General features: G+C 35.0%; 1 protein-coding gene across 2 annotated transcripts in view; it reads left to right on the top strand.

The window, feature by feature from the left end:
- AVEN (apoptosis and caspase activation inhibitor) overlaps positions 1-23467 on the top strand; it is a 98172-nt gene that overhangs the window by 56925 nt on the left and 17780 nt on the right. Inside the window, exon 3 of one of the 2 annotated variants that reach the window (XM_064658456.1) lies at positions 9666-9752. The exons of the other annotated variant lie outside the window; for it this stretch is intronic. Coding sequence (XP_064514526.1) covers positions 9666-9752 — 87 coding nt within the window. The remainder of the gene's footprint in view (positions 1-9665; positions 9753-23467) is intronic. 2 annotated transcript variants of the gene reach the window in all.

The raw sequence follows: 23467 nt of genomic DNA on the forward strand, positions 1-23467 counted from the left end.
AGGAAATGGCTGGAGGGCCGGGCCCAAAGAGTGGTGGTGAACGGTGCTGCATCCAGTTGGCGACCAGTCACCAGTGGTGTCCCCCAGGGATCAGTGTTGGGCCCAGTCCTGTTAAATTTCTTTATTGATGATCTGAAGGAGGGGATTGAGTGTACCATTAACAAATTCGGGGGGGAGTGTCAATCTGCTGGAGGGTAGGAGGGCTCTGCAGAGGGACCTGGACAGGCTGAATAAATGGGCTGAATCCAATGGTATGATGTTTAACAAGACCAAGTGCAGGGTCCTGCACTTTGGCCACAACAACCCCCTGCAACCCTACAGGGGAGAGAGTGGTTGGAGAGAGACCAGACAGAAAGGGACTTGGGAGTTTGGATTGACAGGAAGCTGAACATGAGCCAGCAGTGTGCCCAGGTGGCCAAGAAGGCCAATGGCATCCTGGCCTGGATCAGGAACAGTGTGGCCAACAGGAGCAGGGAAGTGATTCTTCCCCTGTACTCAGCACTGATGAGACCACACCTGGAGTGCTGTGTCCAGTTCTGGGCCCCTCAGTTCAGGAAGGATATTGAGATGCTGGAGTGTGTCCAAAGAAGGGCAACAAGGCTGGTGAAGGGACTGGAGCACAAGTCCTATGAGGAGAGGCTGAGGGAGCTGGGGCTGTTTAGTCTGGAGAAGAAGGGGCTCAGGGGAGACCTCATCACTCTCTACAACTATCTGAAAGGAGGTTGTAGTGAGGTGGAGGTTGGTCTCTTCTCCCAGGCAACCAGCAATAGGACAAGAGGGCACGGTCTTAAGCTGTGCCAGGGGAGGTTTAGGTTAGACATTAGGAAGAAATTCTTTACAGAGAGAGTGATCAGACATTAGAATGGATTCACCATCCCTGGAGGTATTTAAGAAGAGACTGGATGTGGCACTTAGTGCCATGGTCTAGTTGACAAGTGGTGTTGGGTCATAGGTTGGACTCGATCTCAGAGGTCTTTTCCAACCTAGTTGATTCTATGATTCTGTGGTCTCATCAAGGAACAGAGCAAGAGCCTACTATGGCAAAAAAAAAAAAAAAAAAAAAGCAGAGTGAAGTATGCAAAGGATTTAGGGGAAGAGTAATTAAAGATGGCTTTCTTTTCTAATTATCTCTGCTACTAGTTGTGTTATATTTTGAATAAATATGAACAAAGACAGTAAGAAATTTCCCTGCTGCTGAGCAGAGAGGAAAGTTGTTAACAGGTGAAAGCAGGGAAATGAAAGCTTCGAATGTCTTCTTTTTTGCATAAATCCACACTAAGTAGATCCCCTCTGATTGGATAACTAACATATTTTTAAGAGCATTTGGAAGTGGGGTCTAATTGAGAATTCTAGGAATGTTATCAGTTTCAAATTTCCGTTTAGTTGAAGTAATATTAGGGAGAAGAGAATATCCTTCTTCTATTGTTTCATTTGCCCTAGAAAACTACTTTTCACTACTCGTGGAGGTGAGATACTGTGTGATCAATCATCAGTCTGAATAAGTACAATTGTTGTTATATTGTAAAGGAAAACAATGAAATAGGGGGTCTCGCCTTTGTATGTTTGATGATCTTTATATGTTTGATGTTTGGACATCAGGAAGAATTTCTTCATGGAAAGGGTTGTTAAGCGTTGAGTGGACTGCCCAGGGAGGTGGTGTTCAAGAAACAGCCAGACATGGCACTTAGTGCTATGGACAAGGTGGTGATCAGTCAAAGGTTGGACTCAATGATTTTCGAGGTCTTTTCCAACCTAAATGATTCTGTAATTCTCTAAAGCTGTATACATGTTATAAGATCATAGGATAATTCAGGTTGGCAGAGTCCTCAGGAGGTCTCTAGTTCAGCCTCTGGAGCAAACCAAGGTCAGCAGACACAGTTGCTCAGGGCTTTATGCAGTAGTAATCTCAAAGGTTGGCAGTGGCATAACCTGCTCCACTGCCTGACTCATGATAAAAATGTTTTTCCTTATATCCAGTCTGAAACTCTCATTTCAGTTGATCCCAGTTGTTTCTTGTCCTCCCCTCCGTGCACATTGGATGGTCTGGCATCTCTCATCTTGAAGACCTCCCCATAAGTACTGGCAGGCTGCTGTAAGGTCTCCCCCAAAGCTGTCTCTTGTGCAGACTGAACAAGCCTGATTCCTTCAGCCTTTCCTCAGAGTACAAGTGCTCCAGTCCCCAACCATCTTGGTGTCTCTCTGATGAGCTCACTGCCATGTATCAGTGTCTGTTCTGGGGGCCTAAACCAGTGCAGTATTCCAGATGTGATCAGGTCTAAGGAAGCACTGCTGGCTCCCATGCAGCTTACTGCCTGGCAAGGCTCCTTTGCAGCCTGGATACATCTTCGTGGTGTAGATGAAAAGTAACGTAGCATGTAGATTGCAGTGAGATAGGTTTTAGATTAAATATGGAAAAAAAAATATTCTGATGTGAGAACAGCCAAACATTTTGAGTGGAATCTCTAAAGAGACTGGGCAGTCTCTGTCACTGAAGATCTTCTACAGGTTAGGAAAACATCTTCCAGGAATGATGTAGGGATAGATAAGCCTGCTTAAGAAGGAAAAATTGTTCACATGAGGCCTGTTCAAGTTCTGTGGTTTCGCAATGGTCTGAACAGGAATATAAAACCCCAACATTTTCTTTCTAAATATTATTAATTGTTTAAGTTAATGTTTCATGAAATGATTATGTTTATATAAATGATCATAGCCTTACATACCATAAGCTGTAGAGATGAAAACAGAGGAAAATGTTTGAGCATATGTGTCACCATTTCTCTTCTGCATTCTGTTTCAATCTGAAGTATTAAAGTTCAGTTCTCATGCAAGGCTTGTGTAGAGAAATTGTTTTATATTTCTCACAGTTAATGATACTGTTTCTGTCTTTTCTTTGATTATTGTAATATTGTTCTCAATATATTGTTCTTTTATTATGGCATATAAAGTGTTACCAAATCACTGATGGTTGATAGAAGTGGCTGATGCAACTGGCAGTCCTAGAAATGACCACTTGTACTTCTTCACTGTTTCCCTTCATAGTTTGCCTTTTAAAGATTTATTTCAGAGTCAGATTGGTTGTATTGTCATTTTATTAAATCTTCTTTGAGTTAATAACCTGTAATGCAGTGAGCATGATTTAAATTGTACTCATGATTATAATAAAGAGTGCAAGTATCATGGCGATCAAATAAAATCAAATTATATACTGGGCTTCTAGATGACTGTGTAATTACTGTATTTTAAAATTTTTATTACAAAGTAATAAATAAACTTTATTAGAAATCTGTATTAGAAATTAGGAGCAATCCCTATTGTCATTTGTGTCCATTTAAGTGATAGACTTTAGGTTATTTAACACCAATATTTGTATAAAAAATAGGAAGTATGTATTCTAGGTAAGAGTGAAACTTCTACATGGAGTTTGCCTCTGAAGAAGCAGAAATCTGCTGTGGAAAGACTTCTTTTCCTCCCCATGGACTCAACCAAAACTCAAATCAAAAGACTTCTGTCTCGTGTGTGGATGTGTTCTGGTGTGTTTGGCAAGTCTCTCATGGGTGTAGTGAGGACCAGGGTAACCACTGTTTTCGCTGCTTGATCAACATACATGCATTAATGGTTGACTTTCAGTAAACACTAACTAAAATTGGAACATAAGACTAAACATGTATTTAACACTTCATTCCTTCCTCTGCTCCCTTGAGTCTTGAGAATCATTTAGTTTGAAGAAACATTGATAGACATTGTTTCTGCTATACTTGTGTTCCCACAAACACTTAAGTATGACTATGTCTGACAACCTTATTTGCCATTTATATGTTTAAAAGGGACATATAAATTAACAAAAAATATAATTTCTGCATTTGGGGATTTTTAGTTGGTGTTTACTGGAACACAACCATTAATGCATGTACTTTTCACAAAATCTTAAGAACTTCAAGGCTAAAGGTATAACTCTAAGTAAGTGATTTATGTCAATAATTGTCTTTGCCTGAATAATCTCGCTGAACATATATATACACTATATATTTATGTTTCTTTAATGGTATAGGTATATATATTTTCCTGGGAGTTCTGTTGCTCTTACAGAAACAGTAAATAATTCACATCCAATACTAACACAGAATCCTATTAAAGTACAAACCAAACAAGTGGAAAGTAAGTTCAGAATGCGTTCTCTATTTGTGCATCTATTCATGCAGAATTTAGGCATGTTACTTATTTTGTTAAGAAGTAAGGGAATTAAGGCATCTGTTGTCAAGTGGGATTGATCCGATTAAATCCAGACAATATCTGTAGTAAAGCAAAAAAAAAGGAAAAGAAAAGGTGCAGTAACTGCTTTGTGCTGCTTTCTGATCCTCTCCTCTTGTAACTTGTAACTGTGTATAAATGAGAGACTGTTAGTACTGTAAATATGCTTTTTCTCTCTGACATGTTTCCTGCTGGTTGCTTGGTTACCAGTACTTTGCCACACATACATACAAGGTATTAGCTTATTCTTCTGTCTTCACTCTTTGAGCTTTAATGAGAAGATGCATGATCAAAATACATGGTTTTATTTCTCTGTATCTAGCTATTAAGGGTTAAGTGGCTTATCGTCCTAGGAGAATTAGAAGTAGTTATCCATAATTTATCAACTTCATATGGAAGAATGTGCTGTTCCACTACATATGTATGAGTCTTTCAGGGTAGTTTTGGGGTTTTATTTTGTTTTAGGGTTTTTTTCCCTTTTTTTTAAAAAATAAATTTCTTTACTAGTTGCAGTGAAGCAGCTGAATGACTTACTGTAAACTTTCATTGTGACCTTTCCCAGTGATGGTGATCTTTGCCATTTCTCCTCTAACTTATCCACATTATATTGTTAGTGTTAGGATGACTACAGAATGAAATACAGTATTTTAAATATTTCTATCGTGTCTGTCACCATGGTACCTAGTAGCTTTTAACTAAGTGGAGTAACGGGGTAAAGAATGCAGGTTAATATATGTTATTATATATATTTATTTAACTGTCTGATTTTAATTTTCTCCCATATCTTCCATGAATAGTCATGGAAGTAGGAAACAATTAATGGATTGTCATTGAAAAGATAGACACAAGCATAGTCATGTTCCCCCTATCTTGTTTCCTCTCCTCCAAAAGAAAGGATTAATATTTGATTTGTAAATTGTGCACCTGAGTTAAAAAGGAAAGAGTTGAAAAACAAATTGAGAAAATTCTTTAATGTTGGTTGAAGGCATGTTAATAGAATGATTATAACTTGAGCAGTCCAGACTTTTTAAATGAGTCTTCAATGCATTGCATTGTGCTTTCTTAAAATATTTTTTCTATACATCTAAATATTGGTACCATTTTATAATTTCATTAGTATTAACTGATACATGTTAAAAATGTGCCATTTCACGGTAATTTCTTCAGCAAGTATGGCTTGGGCTATCAGATGTTGGAAGAGTAATGCCATAGTGATGTTTTCTGAAATATGTTCATTAGCGAAAAATATCTTCAGATAGGATTGCATATTTACCTCTAAAGAGTACAGACTTCTTTAAAAAAGGCAATGTCAAAGTGTAATTTGGTATAAAAGAAAAAGTAGTAGATCTTAATATTCCAACCTATTTTCAAGTATTGGTGCATCTCTTACAAAGTTGCATAGAAATCTCTAAATGTTCTTCTGTTTTATATGGTTAAATTGTGTACATGGGCATATGTAAAAAATATTTAAAGGTTGAACTACACTTTATTTGCTGATAGTTATTAGACGTGATTTCTTCTTGTTATAAACTTCAAGAGCTCTCTTATTTCTTAGTTATCTGCTTTTGAAGGTTTCAATGCAGATGTGTTTATGACACTGTTTTCAAAAATTCGTCCCGTCTTGAGACTTTCAAAAAAATACCAATGGTTTACTGTTCTTTTCCAAATTCCATTTTCTAAGTTGTGTACCCCCTCATCTTTCCTCCCCTAAATACCTAGAGTTGCTGAATTGATGGCAGTAGAAAAGTGAATGCAGGAAAAACAACTTTCAAACTCCTGAAGTATCTTCTTAAAAGGTACACTTCTCAAATCTGCTGTAATATATACTACATGGTTAAAAAATTGCCTTTGGAAAGTGCTTGAATAAATGCATGCAAAAGGTCACTAATCCTCTTAGGAGAATCAGAATATAATAAATATCACTAAAGTGCATTTTTTCCTCAACTTTTCTATTTCATTCTCTTTTTTTTTTTTCCAAGAATTTTTTCAACTTATTTTAGCCATTGACCTTTTCTTAGCCTAATGTTTATACTGTTATTGTTCTACTTTTCTTGTGGTTACATGTATTAGGGTAGGACTATAAAAAAGAATCCCTAATTAAGGCTTCCAAAGTGGAAGATAATTTGTCACAGGTATGAAGCAATACTTGCACAGTGGACAAACTTGTTTTCTTGGGTTTTCTATTTATTTGCAGTGAAATATGGTATGCATTCAAGAACCTGAAGCATTGCAGAATGCACAGATGGAGTAGGATTATGAAATTTCATCGCTATGCGACACAGGAGGTTACCTTTTCTCCTCAAAGTAGATCTGGAAAGTTAGGAAATTTTCTACAATAAAATGAAATAATGCTCTCCCTTCTAGATTCTTTTTAGGATAAATTAATGTAGAATGTCTTTTGAGAAGAGGAGATATCTCTTTTGCCTAACTGTGAAAAATACTAATCATATTGTGAATTTCTATTGCATCGTATTAAAACTTTCAATTGAATTAAAATTATTCTTCCCACTACTTATGAGGCAATCATGAAATCTTTTGTATTGCTGCCTCTTTGACATTTTTAGATTTAGATAATATTTTCAGAAAAAGGTAATAAATATAACAAGTGAATTTAGGTACTCTGTGCAAGCCAGGTCTGATTGTGGTTCCTTCTACTTCTTTTCCCCTCATTTTAGGCAACTGCCTTAGTGTTAGCACTGGAAAATCTAATGTAGATAAATGTATACATTAAAGTTTAAAATGCTTCTTTGTGAGGAGGTTGCTTTAATAAAGTTCCTTCTCTTCTTTTCTGGAAGATTATGTGTATAATAGATAACTGTACCTGAATCTGGTAGCTTCTGTAGGACCTACTAGTATCATTCCAATTTTTGGACTATTGCAATTAACTGCCTTAATAAAGGGGGGAAAAATCTTACACTGAACCACGCAAACAGTAATCTTCACTTTTTTAATGAAATCTAGTTATCTCTCTGCTTCAGTAAATCTGTTTTCAACTCTACATTCTTAAGGTGACACCAATAGTAAAACTCTGAAGTTATTTAATTCTTCTATATCATGCTAACTAAACTGTGTACAGATACACATGAAATGTGTCTGCTACTGTTTCTTAAGAAGCTGTCCATAGTGTCAAATAGTATGAAATGTTAAAAACGAAGGGCACAGAAAAAATCTGTATTACGTAGTATATAAAAACAAAGACAGATAATTGTCCAGTGGAAGAAAGTATTATGTAAGAAAATGAAATAATATTAAAGGAAGTGTATTTAAAATTGGAAGGGTATATATAATAGTACTAATTAGGTTAGTTGGCTCCTTCCTAACACTGTTCAATGTGATTAAGCTTGTCTGCTCAGAATCTATGTTGGTTAACACTGTGGCAGCTACTGACTGGTGGTTTGTATGTTGGAGTTATTTGTCTTTTTGTGAATGAACTGAGACTCTCTGCTTTATCTAAGTATGTGTTCCTATACAAATGAGGTAGTGACAGTTGTGGGAAGCCCAGTCTTGCATATAGAATCATAAGAAATCAGGAGGTGAAACCTTAACTTCCAGGTTTTAATTCTGTCATCTGCCCAGTCTCCCCATACCAGAGGTTCTAGTATTATTACTAGCTTCTCATGGTTTCTCCGTGTTTCTCTAGGAGACTAAATAAGGAGTTTGCAAACCACGATATGTGTTACTATGCACATCAAATGACATGGAAACTGCTTCAAGATGATATTTAAAAACTAAAAATTATCTAAGTTGCATGTTTTTCATGAGGAGATTGGAAGCAGTTCAGGTACTATGTACCCAATCCCCAGTTCTGTGCAGGCCTGAAAAGAAGCCATGGACCGCCACTGCTTGTCACCCCTATGGGAAAAGATGCAGCAGGCAAGCATCTGCTTCCCCAGGGACATGGACTAATTAAAAAATGTGCCCCAAAGGTTATGTAACTTTTAATCTCAAAACATGAATAATCTTTCATTATCCTTTTTGATTCCTTTTCCTTCTTTTCCTTCCTACTTCCTTTCCTAAGTCGTTTGGTACTAAAAAGTCAAATAGTGTAAAGTTTTTATAAAAATTACAAGTATTTCCTCTTATATCACTCTAAGTAGCCATTAGGGAATGGGAATGTGTCTTCATTAATGAAGCGAGAGACAGGTATTGATTTGGAGCTTTATGGCTATCTATACAAGTATTGACCTCTGCTGTTTTTTATTGAAATAAAAACAAAATGTTTGCTTACAACTAATCTCATCTCATATACTGTTATTATATTAAATTTTATGGGGGATTTGGTCACGAAACTGTTGCAGATTTTCTGAATGAGCTAAGGTAAGCCTATTTAATAAAAGCAGTAAGATAAAAACCCCTCAGAAATAGTAGCTTGAGATGCATTCAGCTTTTATCCAGAGTTCCTTACTGTGCAGATCTTAGAGGTCTCGAAATGCTGTCTCCAGTGGTTTTCAACAGTGAAAGGCAGAATATGGCTTTAAAAACTGCCAACTCAGCAGAGAGAAGAGCAGTTAGCCTGAAGGCAGGGGAGAGGCTGAACTGAACATAAAGGCATCTTTGTTTCCTCCACTTCCTCAGTTTAGTTTCAGTGTTCTCATCTGTGTTCAGGTAAACAGTTGACTGAAATTTTGATCTTAATGAAATTGGAGACATAGGAAGTTCATGTTGTAGTTTTGATATTAATTTTTAATGCTAGCTTTATCTTGAAGTATGCTTATGAGTGATTGTATCTGAAAGATACACGTAGAAGAAGCCTTGTCTGTGCTACTCTTATTTTTAAAATGTTTCCTCGTGAGTTTGTATTACCTGGACTTGGTGTTATGTATATGTCTAAGTAGGTGTCAGTGAAATTGCAATGATAATAGATTGTTTTCAACTTCTAACATGGCCTGTATATCAGAGGCTCCTTTTAAAGGCTGAAGTAGAGAGATTTAAAATTAAATGCTCCCTTCTACAATGCTCCCTTAATTTCAATGGTAATGATAGTAATAGAGGAAATAATCATTGCTATTTCCTCTGTCCCTTTTACAAGCTTAAGAAGAATCTTTGTCACTAATTTGTTTATATAATGCATTTTACAAACTAATTTACTAGATGCAGTAGTACCAATAGTACTTTAAATAGCATTATAGATTAAATGAGAGATTCTGCCACCTTCACTCATATTAAGTTATGCACTATTTTGCAAGCATTTCTTTTGGTTTTAGTAGGAGTACTGTAAGGTTAAAATTCTACTGAAGTAGAATCTGTTTGTTTCCCTTGGGATTTAGTTATATAGTTTTAATTCATTATACTGTTTTATACACTCTCATATATGCCCCTGTGTATAATAATGGAAGTGTGAATTTCTTAGAAAATATAATAATCACATTTTCTGAGGTTACCTTTCAGCTTGCGTTCTCTATCTTTTCTCCCAGCAGATACTAGATATTCTGTTTCTTTATTTACGTGCAAAGGAATAGAATACGTGTGTCAGAAAGCCTTGACAGCAAAAGTATCTGAAACAGGTAAAAGAGGGTTATTAAACAGTCAGGTATGAACCATAAATCAGTCAAGTAAGGCAATTATTGAACATTTTCTAGCTCTCACCCTATTTTATTCATTATTTGTTTTATACAAACATCTGTATGCTTCACAGTACGATTCACTGAAAGGTTAATTCCTTTAGCTGAAGACCTTATAAACTGACTGTTCAGAAATGTAATATGCTAAAGTTCCTACCAAAGTCACCTCGTAACTAGGAATCACAATGTATAACAAACAAAGTAGAAAGTAAATGGGAAGTAAAGTGTTGGAAAAAATCAGTTGTTTTCCTGTGATTTAAATGAAAAATTTTCTGAAGGTTATGGCCTTCTGTCTGTCATTTCTTAATGATTTAATTTTGGAAAGTCATTAACATGAATCAGATTAAGCAGAAGACTATATAGTCAGTCCTAGATTTGACAGTGACAAGAGAATTTTTTAATAATTGCCTGAGATAATACCCTGAAAACAAAAAGGGTCTTTTCTGAAAGTTCTTTTTAAAAACAGGTTTTCCATGGGCAGGGAAACTACTAAGTTTATTTTCTTTAGAGCTTGTTTTTACATGCTCTTTTCTCTGTTCCTAGCTTTTTTGGTGTGGACAGTTGTCACTCCATGCTGTTACTGCTTTAGACTTAGAGATTTGTGCATTGCCCTGCTGGTTGCTGCGTTTTTTTGAATGAAAAAGAGGATGAGTTTTAATCGTTACTCCTTTGATTAGCACATTCAAGGGCTTTTCTTTACCTGATGAATGTTGGTCACAAAATGTGAACCTTCAAAAGCTTCACCGGCTGTTATAGTAAATTGAAATTTGTCAGGTAGATCAAAAGTTATAGGCAGGTAAGACAAATGGTGTATCTCATGACTATGTTTCCTTAAGAATTATTCCTGTAAGTAAATAAATATATCCCAAAATTTTTTTTTAATTAATTTTCTGGGACTTTATTTGTTACATTTTTATGTGCTCAGTTATAATTTGCTGGTTAACTGTCCTTCTGACTTAGCCATTACATCATTTAGGAAAACAGAAGCACTTAGTTTCTTTTTCTAATTGTCCGGCTTGATTTCTAATTGGCAGTACAAGAAATAGCAAAGCTAAGGGCTTTTCAATTCAGATCTAGAAAACTGGGGATGTTTTTTTCTTTTAATCTTGATGTGTTTATGTTGATGCATGGACTCTTAGTGGGTGTAAGCTTCATTTCTTTGGGAGACAAGGCTAACACTGCTGTCAGTGCAGAGGAAACAACAAAATTATTCCTGCAGTTAAAAATGAAGAGTTATTCCAGGGGGAGTACTGTACTCATAATTTGTGATTGAGAATGCAGTTAGAAGAACAGGGAATTAGTTAAGAAATTTGTGTTACTATAGCAAAAGTGAGATGTGCTATCTTTAAAGAGAGAAAAATCTAAAAAGTTGAGATAAAAGGTTTATTTAGAAGTGGAGAGCACATTTTCATTCCTTTTAGTGATGAAATAGGATTTTTTGTATTGTCTATCCCTAATTGGAGGAAATGAGCTTTACATTCTTGTTTTGCGTTTTTCTAGACAAATTTGACTTCAGAGATGATTGATTCACCTCCACCCTTTGTTTTGTATGGATTAGAATGTGGAATTAAGCCAGTGCTTGTAGCCAGTTATTACTGATTCCCTTGGTACTGAAACTGAAGAGAGAAACTCCATCTCTCCAGAGGTTTTGTTTTGGAGGTCAGTCAGTGAATACCTGTTCAGTTAATGAAATTTTGTCCTTGAAGTCCTGACTAGGGTCAATGAGGCAACTGGACCTTTAGACAGGCCACACTAGAAAAAGGACACAATACAGAAAGATTTCTGTCCTTAGCAAGTATTTTATAAAGCTTCTGGTATTTTAAGAGTTGCTAGGCCTTGTAATGTAGGCCTCATTAGGGATGCTTTATAAGTACTAGGATAAGACTACCGTGTAACAGCGCAAGCACTTTATAGTACTTTGAGTTTTAAATGCTTTATCCATGCATAGAAGGTCACTTCTGCAGCAAAATAGATGATATTAGGCAATTTAACTTACTTACTGAAAACCATAATATTATGATAAGGATTTTCCATATGTGAAGTATCTGTACTATGAAAGTGGAATACTTCAGGGTAAAGTGTTTTAAGAATAGGTCTTCCTTTTAGAATAAGTGTCTGTGCCAGCCTACACATAGATACTTAGAGCTGTTTAATAATTGCTTTCTCTCATGAGGCTCCTTGGAACTGAAATAAAAAACAGTGTGGTTAACCCTCATTAAAACAAATAGATTAATTTCTTATTAAAAAGAAAGACCTTTTTTTAATCATTCAGCTTCATGCTATTTAGAAAAATGTTCAATTATTAAAAGGCTGCTGTAATTTAATGGACTAGAAAGACATGGCACTTCGTTAAATTATATGAAATGCCATGATTTTTCTTGATACACAAATTATTCATCTTATATTTCTTAAAGTATCCAAGCTTTCATCTTATTTTTGGAAGTCAATTTAAATCTTAAATTTAACCCATAAACTTTGAAAATTAAAATACTTTCTCTGTAAAGTGTTCATAAAAATAATGGTGAGTACTTTCATGAATTTAAGTCTTCCATGATTTTAAGTCTTCACAATGCTTCTTGTGAAGTACTAGTACAGTGCATTTTCTTATTTATAAAAAGTAGGAAATGTAAACTGTAGAGATCTCAATAAAGCAACAGGAACAAAAGTCAGGTGTTGGAGATGGTTAGACCTGTGTGGGTGTGGTTGCCCGTGGACAGACTCCAAGAGGTTCCAGGCATGAGCCACCTGCACTCCAGAAGCCATGTGAGCCAATGAAATATGTTGATCCTCATGTTTAGTGTGAGTGTTGTTATTACTTTGTTATTATCTTTTTTGTTTACTTAACAGTAAACAAAGCGAAATTAAATTAATGTTTGGTGATGAGTTTTACTTAGTTTCAGTTTACAGGATAAACTTGCTTTTTCATTCCGTGGACAGGGTTCATATGATCACATTTTGCTTACTGCAGATACATATAGAAAAAGATCTCTGAGCTTTCTTATTTGCATGGTCTGGATGCATCTATGATGGTGTTTTAGTTTGGGTAAAGGAATGAAGTTTTGATGGGAATGTCTCAGCTGTTCCACATTACTGTGATTTGGTTTGTACCATGATCATTTGGTTAATGCAGATTTTTTTGGTTTTTAGAAATATTCCGCTATTCATAGAGAGCTCTTCACTGTAAACTTCTGATGAAAACTTAGTAAAGTTTTTTTAAAAGTTACCAAGCTTTTATTTCCAGTGTGTTTAGCTTAACAGATAGAAACTATTTGTGAGCAAAAGTCGTGTAGGCGTGCTGTTCCTAAATGTGATGTACTTGCTTTTGGGTTTCAGAATGTACTAATTTCGACAGGTTTCCTGTGTTTTACATATCTCAGGAAATTTATGCTGTGTTTTGGTTTTGTATGAGACATATTGTTGCTATGCAACCTTTGTTAGTTATCCAGTTGTGTCTTGTACAGAGATATGAAGTTTAGTTTCTCCAGATGCATCATTTTAAAATCAGAGCTGCATGCCTTTTCCCCATGTAAACAGTTTGTTTAAATCTATTACACTTCTAGGAGTGGACTTTCACCTTAATTGACATCTCAAGTTGTCTTTTTACAAGAGAAGATTCTGTTTAAAAATAAGAGTTTCAACTATGATGGAATGCCTGCCTGTAATTTTATCTATTACTTAATTTCAGGGTGACTGGCTGACAGTTTATTAGTGTATTTTATGATGGAAAATTCTTAAACATAAAATGAAATAAAATTAAGCAGTTTGGCATCACTGAAATGTATGATGGTAAAGATGATACTGGATCATGCTAGATGATCTTTAAGGTCCTTTCAACTCAAGCCATTCTATGATTCTAAGATTCTGTGATAAAGATGTTTGCAAGAATATAGACTGATTGATGGAGGTTATTTTAAATTATTTTTACTTGCTACCTGTCATAAGGTTTCAAACAGTGGTTTTATGGTACTGTTTTTTCTCTTTCATCTCAGCTTTAAACTGCATACTAGTGACTTTGCTGAATTTCTCTGCAAGTTTCAGTCGTTTTGATATGATGATCTTTACTGTATATTGAAGTGAAAAGCTAAGGGATGCTGCAGCAATGTTGATTTTTAATAAGAGGGTAATAATAATCTTTTTTTCTTTTTTATCTGCCTAAGAATGTTTTCTAAAGATAGTGGACATGAGGGACAAAGATTGGACAGAGTACACATTTCTGGGAATTTGTTTAGTTGTGGAAATGAAACTTCTGGACTGATTGAACACTGTTTTAGTTGGAAGTAGATCCTTGTACATTTTTGTACACTTCTAAATTCAACTGTCTTGGAGAAACATCTCACTCATTTAAAATATGATTTTTTTTTATATTGTTGCCTAATTACAATTTCTTAAACTTTTCTGGTTTTGCTTTTAACTAGTGTGTTTATTTAGAATGTTATTCTTTTAATTCCAGATTTTCTTTTGCGTTTCTGTTATACATATGTTTGGCAATCTGGTTCAAGTTAGTTTTTAACCTTTATTGAAACTTTGATTGTATTACTGCAGCTAAATAGATGTTTCAAGAGAGACCAAAAAATTATTAGTAACAGTTTTAATTTTTATATTAACTTGAGTCAAGTATTACAAAATAATGCAGTTGCAAAAATAGACAAAGAGTTCTGGTACATAATTAGTAGTTTTACTACTGTCCTTAATTTGTGGCTACAGGAAATCTTTTTGTTTGGTCAGTACTTCCTTGATCTTCAGTATAATCAAATCTTGTTTCAAGGCATTGTTTTAAAGGAACTTCTTACTGGAGCTAAAGCTTAAATTTTGTGATTCTATTTCATACATGTACTATGTAATGTCCATTACTTTTCTTTTCTCTGAAAACTTGCAAGGGAAAGTATGTACTTTTCTGAGAGTAAACATCAGAGCACAACAGCTTCTGTTTCAGGATCTTCAGATTTTTCAGAGAGACTAGTTAATGTCACCTTTCATCATTAGTCTATTTATAAATTAAAGGATACAATTTTGGTAGGCTTTTTAATAATATCTGCCAAGGAGAGTTGTAGGTTATAGCAGAAAAATGCAAAGAAGAAACATGTTGCCAAATAGAGTAATGCATACTTATTGATGGTAGATTTAGGTACAAAGTGTTTTAAAATGAGAAAGCAGTAGTACAGCAATTTTTTTCTTCAGGCTTGAAAAAATAAGTATTTACATTTTGTCTTAGATTATTTTCTATATCTTGTAAGAAATAACTAAAATATCCAGTGATGCTTTCCATACCCTTTTATAGCTGCTTAGAGGGTCTGACTTTAGGAACTAAGCACTACTGGCCCACAGGGAGAAGAAATCAAGGTTGATTGTCATTTTCTCAGACTACGAAGTTCTGATTTCTATTCTCAAATTTAATTTCTCTTTGACTATCATTTGTCTCTTTGACAAAAGTATGTGAACTAAATTCTCTGACTCCTAATAAATTTTTCATATTCCTCTCCAAGGACATAGTACCCTGAGATCAAAACTCCCATTTTAACAGATACACTAGTTTTCTGTGTTATGGCTAGATTTTAGATGAAAATTAGACCTTATACTTAGATGTTATATGCTTCAAGAATAGAAATAGATGATGTTAAAACTTTAGATTTCAACAGGTTCTATTTAACAATGAGATTTTTTTTCTGGTAAAACAAAACTACAACTATTGTTTTTTCAGTAAAGCACAAGCCACTAATATTCACTGACTGATAGAATGAAAATTGCATTGAGAATTTTTACATAACCCACTGTTCTTTGTGTTTCTGGGGAGCTAGAACATCTGTACATGTAGCAGTCTTATTTGAGTTCCTGATAGAACATACCTATTTTAATGAAGTCTTAAACATTGAATTTGTAAGTACTTGAACAGAACAGTAGTATTTCTTGCTCTTGCTTAACTCCATAGTTTAGCGGTACCTGTCCAGAGAAATGAATTTAAAATGCATCAGTATACAATTGTCTGATGAACCTTTACTACAGGGATATTCATTATTGGATTTTTGGGGCTACCTTCTCTAAGTGTTTAAAACCTAAAAAGAAACTCAGGAAGAACACTGCAGATCAGTTGACACACTATTCCCCAAGTAAGCACACTTTCTGACTGGAAGTTTGATCTTGGCCATAACTGCTCTTCATAATCCTCTATTAATCTTAGAGAACCCCAATGAAGATCAAAGGGTAAACAAGCCACAAAATGCACATGCTGTCTATTTCCAGCTCTCCTTTTTCTAATCTCATGAATGTGTCTCATTGAAAAACTATTCAAAGAGAGAGTAAGCCCTTATCATTGCAGGAGGCATGGGATTTGTATCTTCTTATCTCAGATGAGGAGACTATTACTTCCTGCTTTCAAAGAAGAAAGAGATGAATTCAGTTGAGGGAATTGAATTATTTTATCTGCTGTGTTGTATTCACATTGATCACTGTTTTATTTCCATTACCAGATTAAAAACATTAGCAAAGGTGTCTACTTTTGTAAGTATCTATCCAGCCAACATAAAGCTTCTGAGATCCTCACTTGGAATATATTATAATCCTACCAGTGCTGCTTTGACCTTTCAGTAGCAGTGAAACATTTACAAAAACACTGCAGTGGTAATGGCCTGTGTATGCTCTGCCACGCTGTGCAATTGTTCATATATGAAGATTTCTGGGTTACAAAAGACATTTCCAGTGAACAAATTCAAAGACAACTAAATGCAGTCATCGGTCTGGTACAAGAATATCAAAGGTATCAAAGGAAGCCTGCATACAATATGTAGCTAAAGAGGACTTCCTTTTTTTTCCCTTTTGGGTAGCCTCTTAGAAAGGGCACCCCTGAAAAAGTACACAGTAGACCTTTTGGCTGTGTCTGCCCTGTAAAATTTATGGCCACAGTTCTGGGCTTACAGAAGCATGAGTAAATGCACTGTTAATGGATGCCAGACTGCACTGTGAAATCCAGTTTGCAATTTCCAGTATGAACTTGGTCACCTTTTAGGGCACGTGACCTCTTAACAAATATGTAGCACCTCATGCAATAGCTTTTTTCATTATTTATTTATAGACATGGAAGAAGCAAAATGAAATCTACAGTCCAGATAACTGTACTGTAGAGAAACTGCATAGGGGGCTTTTTTGAGGGAGCAACACTTTCTGAAATTTTGAAAGATAGACTTAGTACAGAGTCATGTTTTCACGATCGAATCAGCTGATAAATGCTTTTCTACCTTGAGCTATTACTGTCAAGTAAACTAGAATTACTTACAACTTGACATTGGCCTAGCAATTTTATCTTTCCTAATTATTTGAAACATGTACAAGCTATATGCTTGATTCTGAGGGCACACCTGATGACAAAAGCTGTAGGAAGTAATTTGATTTACTATATCCAGTAAAATGTTACTCAGTCTGAATTAGAAAGATTTTATTACTCCTGTTAAATTCATCTTCTCTAGTTGTAGAAAAATTATAAAAGATGATACATTTTCAGATTAAAAAATTTAACTGGTAACGTAATCAGTGTCACATTTCTCTTTGTACTTAGCATTATCAAATACATTGGATTATACTTTCTCTATGTAGTCAGTGAACCTCTTCCACAGTTTGTCTGTATCTAGCATGTATGTATAGTCCTCTCCAGCTGACAGTCTCGTGACATTTTCTTGTTCATTTACAACAGCATGCAGAGGATTTAACATGTACAGAGGATATAACATTTCTCATTATACCAAAGTGATGAGAGTCGTAAATCTAGCTCTTCTCTAAAGACACCTCATTCGTCTGGTATCCATGTTCACTTCAACATGATTTCATCAAACGTACTTTCCTTCTATCAATGAAGAAAAAAAATCTTTCTCAACCACAATGAACTAACTCAATTACTGAAAGAAATGAGTGTTAATTGAACTATTGAACTACAGCTTTAGTTTTCTTCCATACGTTCTGTGATGATTACAAATTAATTTATGGCAAGTAAACAAAAAATTTACAGCAAGTTCCTTGACTGTTTATTTTTGTTAAGGGATGTTCTAAGCAACCACCACCTCCAACAGCTCCTGGGGTTTCCTTCTACTCAAGCCAGAGACCCTGGGGTCTCTTCAGCTCAGGATGAGGGACGCGGCTGTTGCTTTCCCATTTGCAAGGTCAGCCAATAGTGAGGATAAGTCTGGCTTTCCACTGGGCTGATGGCTTCTATCTCCTTTTAATTAACTTTCTTACAAAGTCTTGCAGTGAAATGCAGACACGATAAACAACAAGTTTGCTCGTGAATTCAGTAGGGTGGCGTTTTTCAAAGTTTCCTTGTGCGCATTTTGGCAGTCATAGAAAGAAAGCTCCTTTCTGAGTTGATCAATTGCCAAACGGATCTTATTCTTCTGAACTTAATAAATTCAAGTGAGGATGATAATATTTTTCAAAATTTTCATTTTCAACTCTCGTGTCTTCATTTTTGTAGAACCAGAGAGATCTGTGGCTTTGCCAGTATTTAAGGTTGTGTATGTTTGCTTTTCTTTACCTTTTTTAATTTTTTAGGTGCAGAACTGATAAATTACTAATCTTGCATGCTCTGATACTGTAAAGTATAATGAAAGGCATTTCTAAAAGCACAACAATCTATTGATCACTAAGGCGATAGTATGACAATCCATTGTACCTTACTTCCTCCTAACATTAGTCCAGAATATTTTCCCACCTTTGAGGGCATAGGAATAGTTAAGTTTTAGTTTGAAATGTGTCTAGAAATATATGATCTTCCCAAATTCTGCTTTTTTCTTATCCTTCCAATGATTGCTAATTCCTAGTTCTGAGTCATTCATCAAAATCAGCCTTGCACTATGTCTAGCTTCGTTAATGATTCATCATGGATTTGATGTAAGGTAAGGAAGCTGCAGCTGGAAGGTTGGAGCAGTTCACCTCTCAAAACTGTGTATGAATAAAACACAAGTGAGCTTTGACATTTCAAGTATATTTTTAATTGAATTTTCAGAGAAACCTCGATACCCCCATATGTAATACAAAACTGAATTATTGCAGTAGTTAAACTGACCTGAACAGACTTATTTTTTTACTTGCAGATCTTAAGTGTTTTGTTTTGGTTTTTTTTTCAGTGTGCTGTAGAATCCAGTTGTAAAACTATCACAATCTCATTTTGCTTTCATCACCTTTTACAGGGTACCAGAAAAGTAGTCCATAGGACCCATGGTTGAAAACCACAGATACAGAGTTCTCTGAGTAAAGAAATTAGGAATAGATGGAAATGTATTTAGTTGAGTTGAAACTCAACCTCGACATTTCATTTTTGTTTCCTTAAGCTTAAATCTCACTTTTATATATAGAGAGAGTTTGATTGATATAATATTCTAACCTTAGTAACTTTTTGTTAATGAATTGAACTTTTGCTGTATTCTGACTATTTTCTAGACAATGTGACAAATTACTCTTGCCTGAAAGGGCTCAGATACCTACCTCTGCAGTCTCCTGTTGCATTTTCAAACTGAAGAATCTGTACAAGTTTGTACAGGAAACACTCATTTCACTATCACTTTTATGTCTTCAAAAACACATACAAAAATGTATTGTGGAAGGAAAATACACATCAGGGAACTGGTTCTCTATACATCTCTGCATGGTATTACTGGGCAGTTATTTTGTACCTCTGAATACTTTGAAACCTGTCCCCTGAAAATTGAAAGGTACTGAATGGGAATGCAATACTCCAGAAGACTTTGTGGTTTGTCATTTATTTGAAGATATGACGATCAATCTCTGTACTCACTTCTGAAAGAATTAAAAGCCTAGTTTGCTGTTCAAAATCAATTTTGAAGAATTTGGAACCATTAGTAAAACGCCTGCATTTTGTATTTGCACTTAGCAAAGGCAAGCTGCATGATGCGAAAACAGAAGCAAAAATTACTTCCCTCCTTTGAGAGCTGAGGATTGTTGTAAAGCAGAACAGTTGAGCTCAGTTGCTTGATTTCTTAGGCTCCATGTAATTAATTAACCACGCTGTCCTTCATTCAAACATTTTATCTTTCTTTTCTTCTTCAGTAAGTGAAATCTTTAAGTGATTTTGAAATTGTAACTTGAATATCAGTCTTCAGCAGGAAAAGGCATTTTTGGTGGTAGTAGGACTGGCAACAAATATGAGCATTAGATTTAGCACTTGTATGTAGATCTTAAGGTGCATTAGAAAGAATAGTTTCCATCTCTAAACAGGCTGTATTTTACAAATGTGAGAACTGACACTGTAGCACCATGTATAGTTTACTTGGTAACAATGGAGAGAAGGGTTTTTTCCTTCTCTCCTGTTCCAGTACATTCCTTCACAGTTAAGAAAATTGTTCCCATTTTTGGGTTGACCTTCAGATGTGTTAACTGAAGCCTGTGGAAAAAGTTCCTCTGGACCGGAAAAAAAGATGGTACCTCTGAATTGGATGTAGGCTACCGGTAGAGTCATGACTGACCTTCTTGTCATCCTAAAACTTTTGGTAGATTCTCTTTCTTTTCTAGGTTCTGAAGCTTAAAAGCAAAATGAACAAAGGTATTTTACAAATGTTAATTAAAAAAAATAAATTTAAAATGTACTGACCAAAAGCGGAAGAGAGATTAAAACACTGAATGTGTGTTTAGAGAAAAGGTTTTTCATCTGAGGGGAAACACATGGACAAGAGCAGCATCTCGGTGAAAGCTTTTTTCTCTTATGCTATGAAGACTAATATTTTTCCTATGTGGTTAAGATTTGTAATTGTTAAACATCTTTTGTCTCTTCTAAGCACATTTTCATTGTCTGATAATCCTTGTTTTCAGATTACTTGTTGAGCTTTGACTCTGTGTTGCTGCAGGTTTGTGTTGATTCAGCGGGAGAGATATGTTGTGAAACACTTTCCTGTGTGACTGCTGAAGAGAGAGCCCGTTGGTTATTTTGTGGATGAGTAATGATAATCCAAAACTTTGCTACAAATAAATTTTGGTTAGATTAAGAGTCAGACAGTTTGAGCTGCTCGGGACAATTCTGCATGAATTTTTCCCAGTGAAGAATGCAGTTTCTTGAAAATTGTAGTTTTTTAAGGAGTGCTGTGCTCAAGCTTATTCAAGTTCTCTACTGAGTTGGTATATCCTACACAGTGATTTCAGTGTTGACATACTAAATGAGAATCAAAATTAATGTGCCCAATATGGCAAGGCTGCCTGAAAGCATTTAAAAGAAGTTAAAAACAAAACAACAAAAAAAGAGAAGTATTTTGAAACTCCTGTAGACAAAAGAAAAATGTTGTAACTTTTTGTTTGGAAATGGACATTCAAAATTAAAACAAGCACTGAGAATAATATCTGATAATTGTCTGTGTATTTCTGTGCACAGTGAAATAGAAATGCAATTTGACAAAGCAGAGCAGAGACAACTTAGTGCTTTCTGCATGATTCACAGGTCAATTCCTGCTAAAAAATTCACTGATTAGCACCTGCTTATTATGTTCCAAGTAGGCTAGAAGGACTTAAAGTACCACAGTCATGGTCAGAAATCTGGAAGAATTGATTTAAACAAGGTTAAAAACTAAACAGGGCTAGAACAAACAGGCTGATAGAAGAATGAATGGCAGGAGAGACCTTAGCACAACATTAAAATACATCATGAATTAATGTCCTTGGGGAGCAAAATTGTGCAAGCCATTTTTTTTAACTCTATAGAACTAGATCATGGAAAAAACTGCAAATAACAACAGAATGCAAGTAAGTTTAGTGAATAGCTATGATACAGATGTTATTTCAGTTTAGCCTTATTACCAGAGATGTCACTGTCTTCAATATCTTAAAACCTGAATTTTTATGTTGTTATGATGCTATTTAATAGTATGTCAATACTGTGATGGAAGATGAAATCTCCAAAGCAATATTTCAAAATCAACATTAAAGTGCACATTTCAATTTTGTGCCACTTGAATATAGAAGATAATTAAATAAAAATCAATATTTTTGCATTTTTCAGACCAGCGAAACACTGCGTATCAGTGGTAAACACATAGCCCGGATGGTATTTGTCATCCAAAAAACTGTAATTCTCCATCCCGTATCAACTCTTCTTGTTTCTTAATTTGTGGGAGAACTGAAGTTCTTGTCAGAGAACTTGCATAAGAAGGCTACAGGATGTGTAAATGGTATTATAAGCTGTAGACTGTGGAGTGCTGTAGAATGTTCAGCGCAAAGGCACAAGAACAGAGGTTCACGTGAGGGATACTGGTGTTTTCACTTGAGCTAACCCAATCTTTATTTACTTATGACAAATTTTTTAGAAAACTCTTAAGGTACCTGGCACAAAAGATGAGCAAAAGCTTGTATGTGGCTACAACTTTCCTTTAACATGACACAAAGAATTGTAGATAGTAAGTAGTTATTTTTCTACTTTTCACTTTACAGAAGAACTCATAATTTCTCTTAACACGTTTTGAAACTTTGCATTGTCCGTTCCTCTGTAGCAATGAGAAAACCTTGCTGTAGATAATCATAACTTTTTAAAAAGCACATTTTTGTACTTTTGGACCAAGATCATAGTGGTTTTCTAAGCAAATCCAGTATGCTGCTTGATTGTATTTTTGACTGGCAGTGAATGCTTACCAATCTGTTGTTAATTTGAATTTGATGTTCAGAACTCTCTGACAAGTAAATCACTACTACCTTTGGAGAATTATAAGTAACTTGCATATGAAAAGAAATACTTTCCAAGCTCTTGCATGCTTATAGAACTGGAACTTTACTGGATTTACTATTTGCTAATTGTAATCCCTGTAATTATATTAACATTCGAAAAGAAAATCCTCCTGTCTTGTTTTCTGAAGCTACTTCTCTTGTTTCATTGAACAAAAAAAATCTTGCAAGCTTGTGTTAGTGCTATGACTTGTCATGCCTTGCAGAACCCTTCATAAATGCAAGAAAGCCAAGTCTCATACTCACTGTATCAAACTACTTGAATATTTTTAGGCCTGCACATTTATGTATAATTTATGAATACTTTTGAAAGATAGTCCCATAGACAGAGCATAATGTCCCACTTACATAAATAGTGGATTGTGCTTTAGGGAAGGATGGTACTAATTTGGGTGTGATGATATTAAAAATATCCAGAACAGCATCATAAAGAATATTTATTGATTATATAATTACATTATTTGCTGTAAATGTTCTGTCAAATACAGAGTAAGGAATAAAACTGTAGCACTAAGAAAAATTTAGAATATTTATTTTGTTATGAAATTCTAATAATGCAAGAGGTATCCAATAATGGTGTGCACTTACCATTCGAAATTAAGACTGTCCTTAAATTCTTAAAATGGAAGCTTGACTAGTCAAATGTCAAAACTATTGTAAACTTTCATTACTTGTCTGCTATAAAAATTGGAGGGAAGGGGAACAGAGAAAGGCAAGTTTTCCAGTGTTTGCGTGTCATGTAAGAACCACAGATAGGAGACTTTTTTTCTCTAATTGTGTCAATTAGTGTCATAATTGAAATTAAAAACTGTTAAACTGCTTAAAATAAAATATTACATTTGTTCATTTGTTTGCTCTAAGATTACTGTCGTGGGCTTTTTTGGGTTCATTTTTGAAAACAGAATTTTTTTCAGTGGTGGCCCAATGTGGAATAAAGGATTTTGTATACTCTTGCATTT

This window comes from Pseudopipra pipra, chromosome 6, assembly GCF_036250125.1.
Source record: "Pseudopipra pipra isolate bDixPip1 chromosome 6, bDixPip1.hap1, whole genome shotgun sequence".
NCBI classification, from domain to species: domain Eukaryota; kingdom Metazoa; phylum Chordata; class Aves; order Passeriformes; family Pipridae; genus Pseudopipra; species Pseudopipra pipra.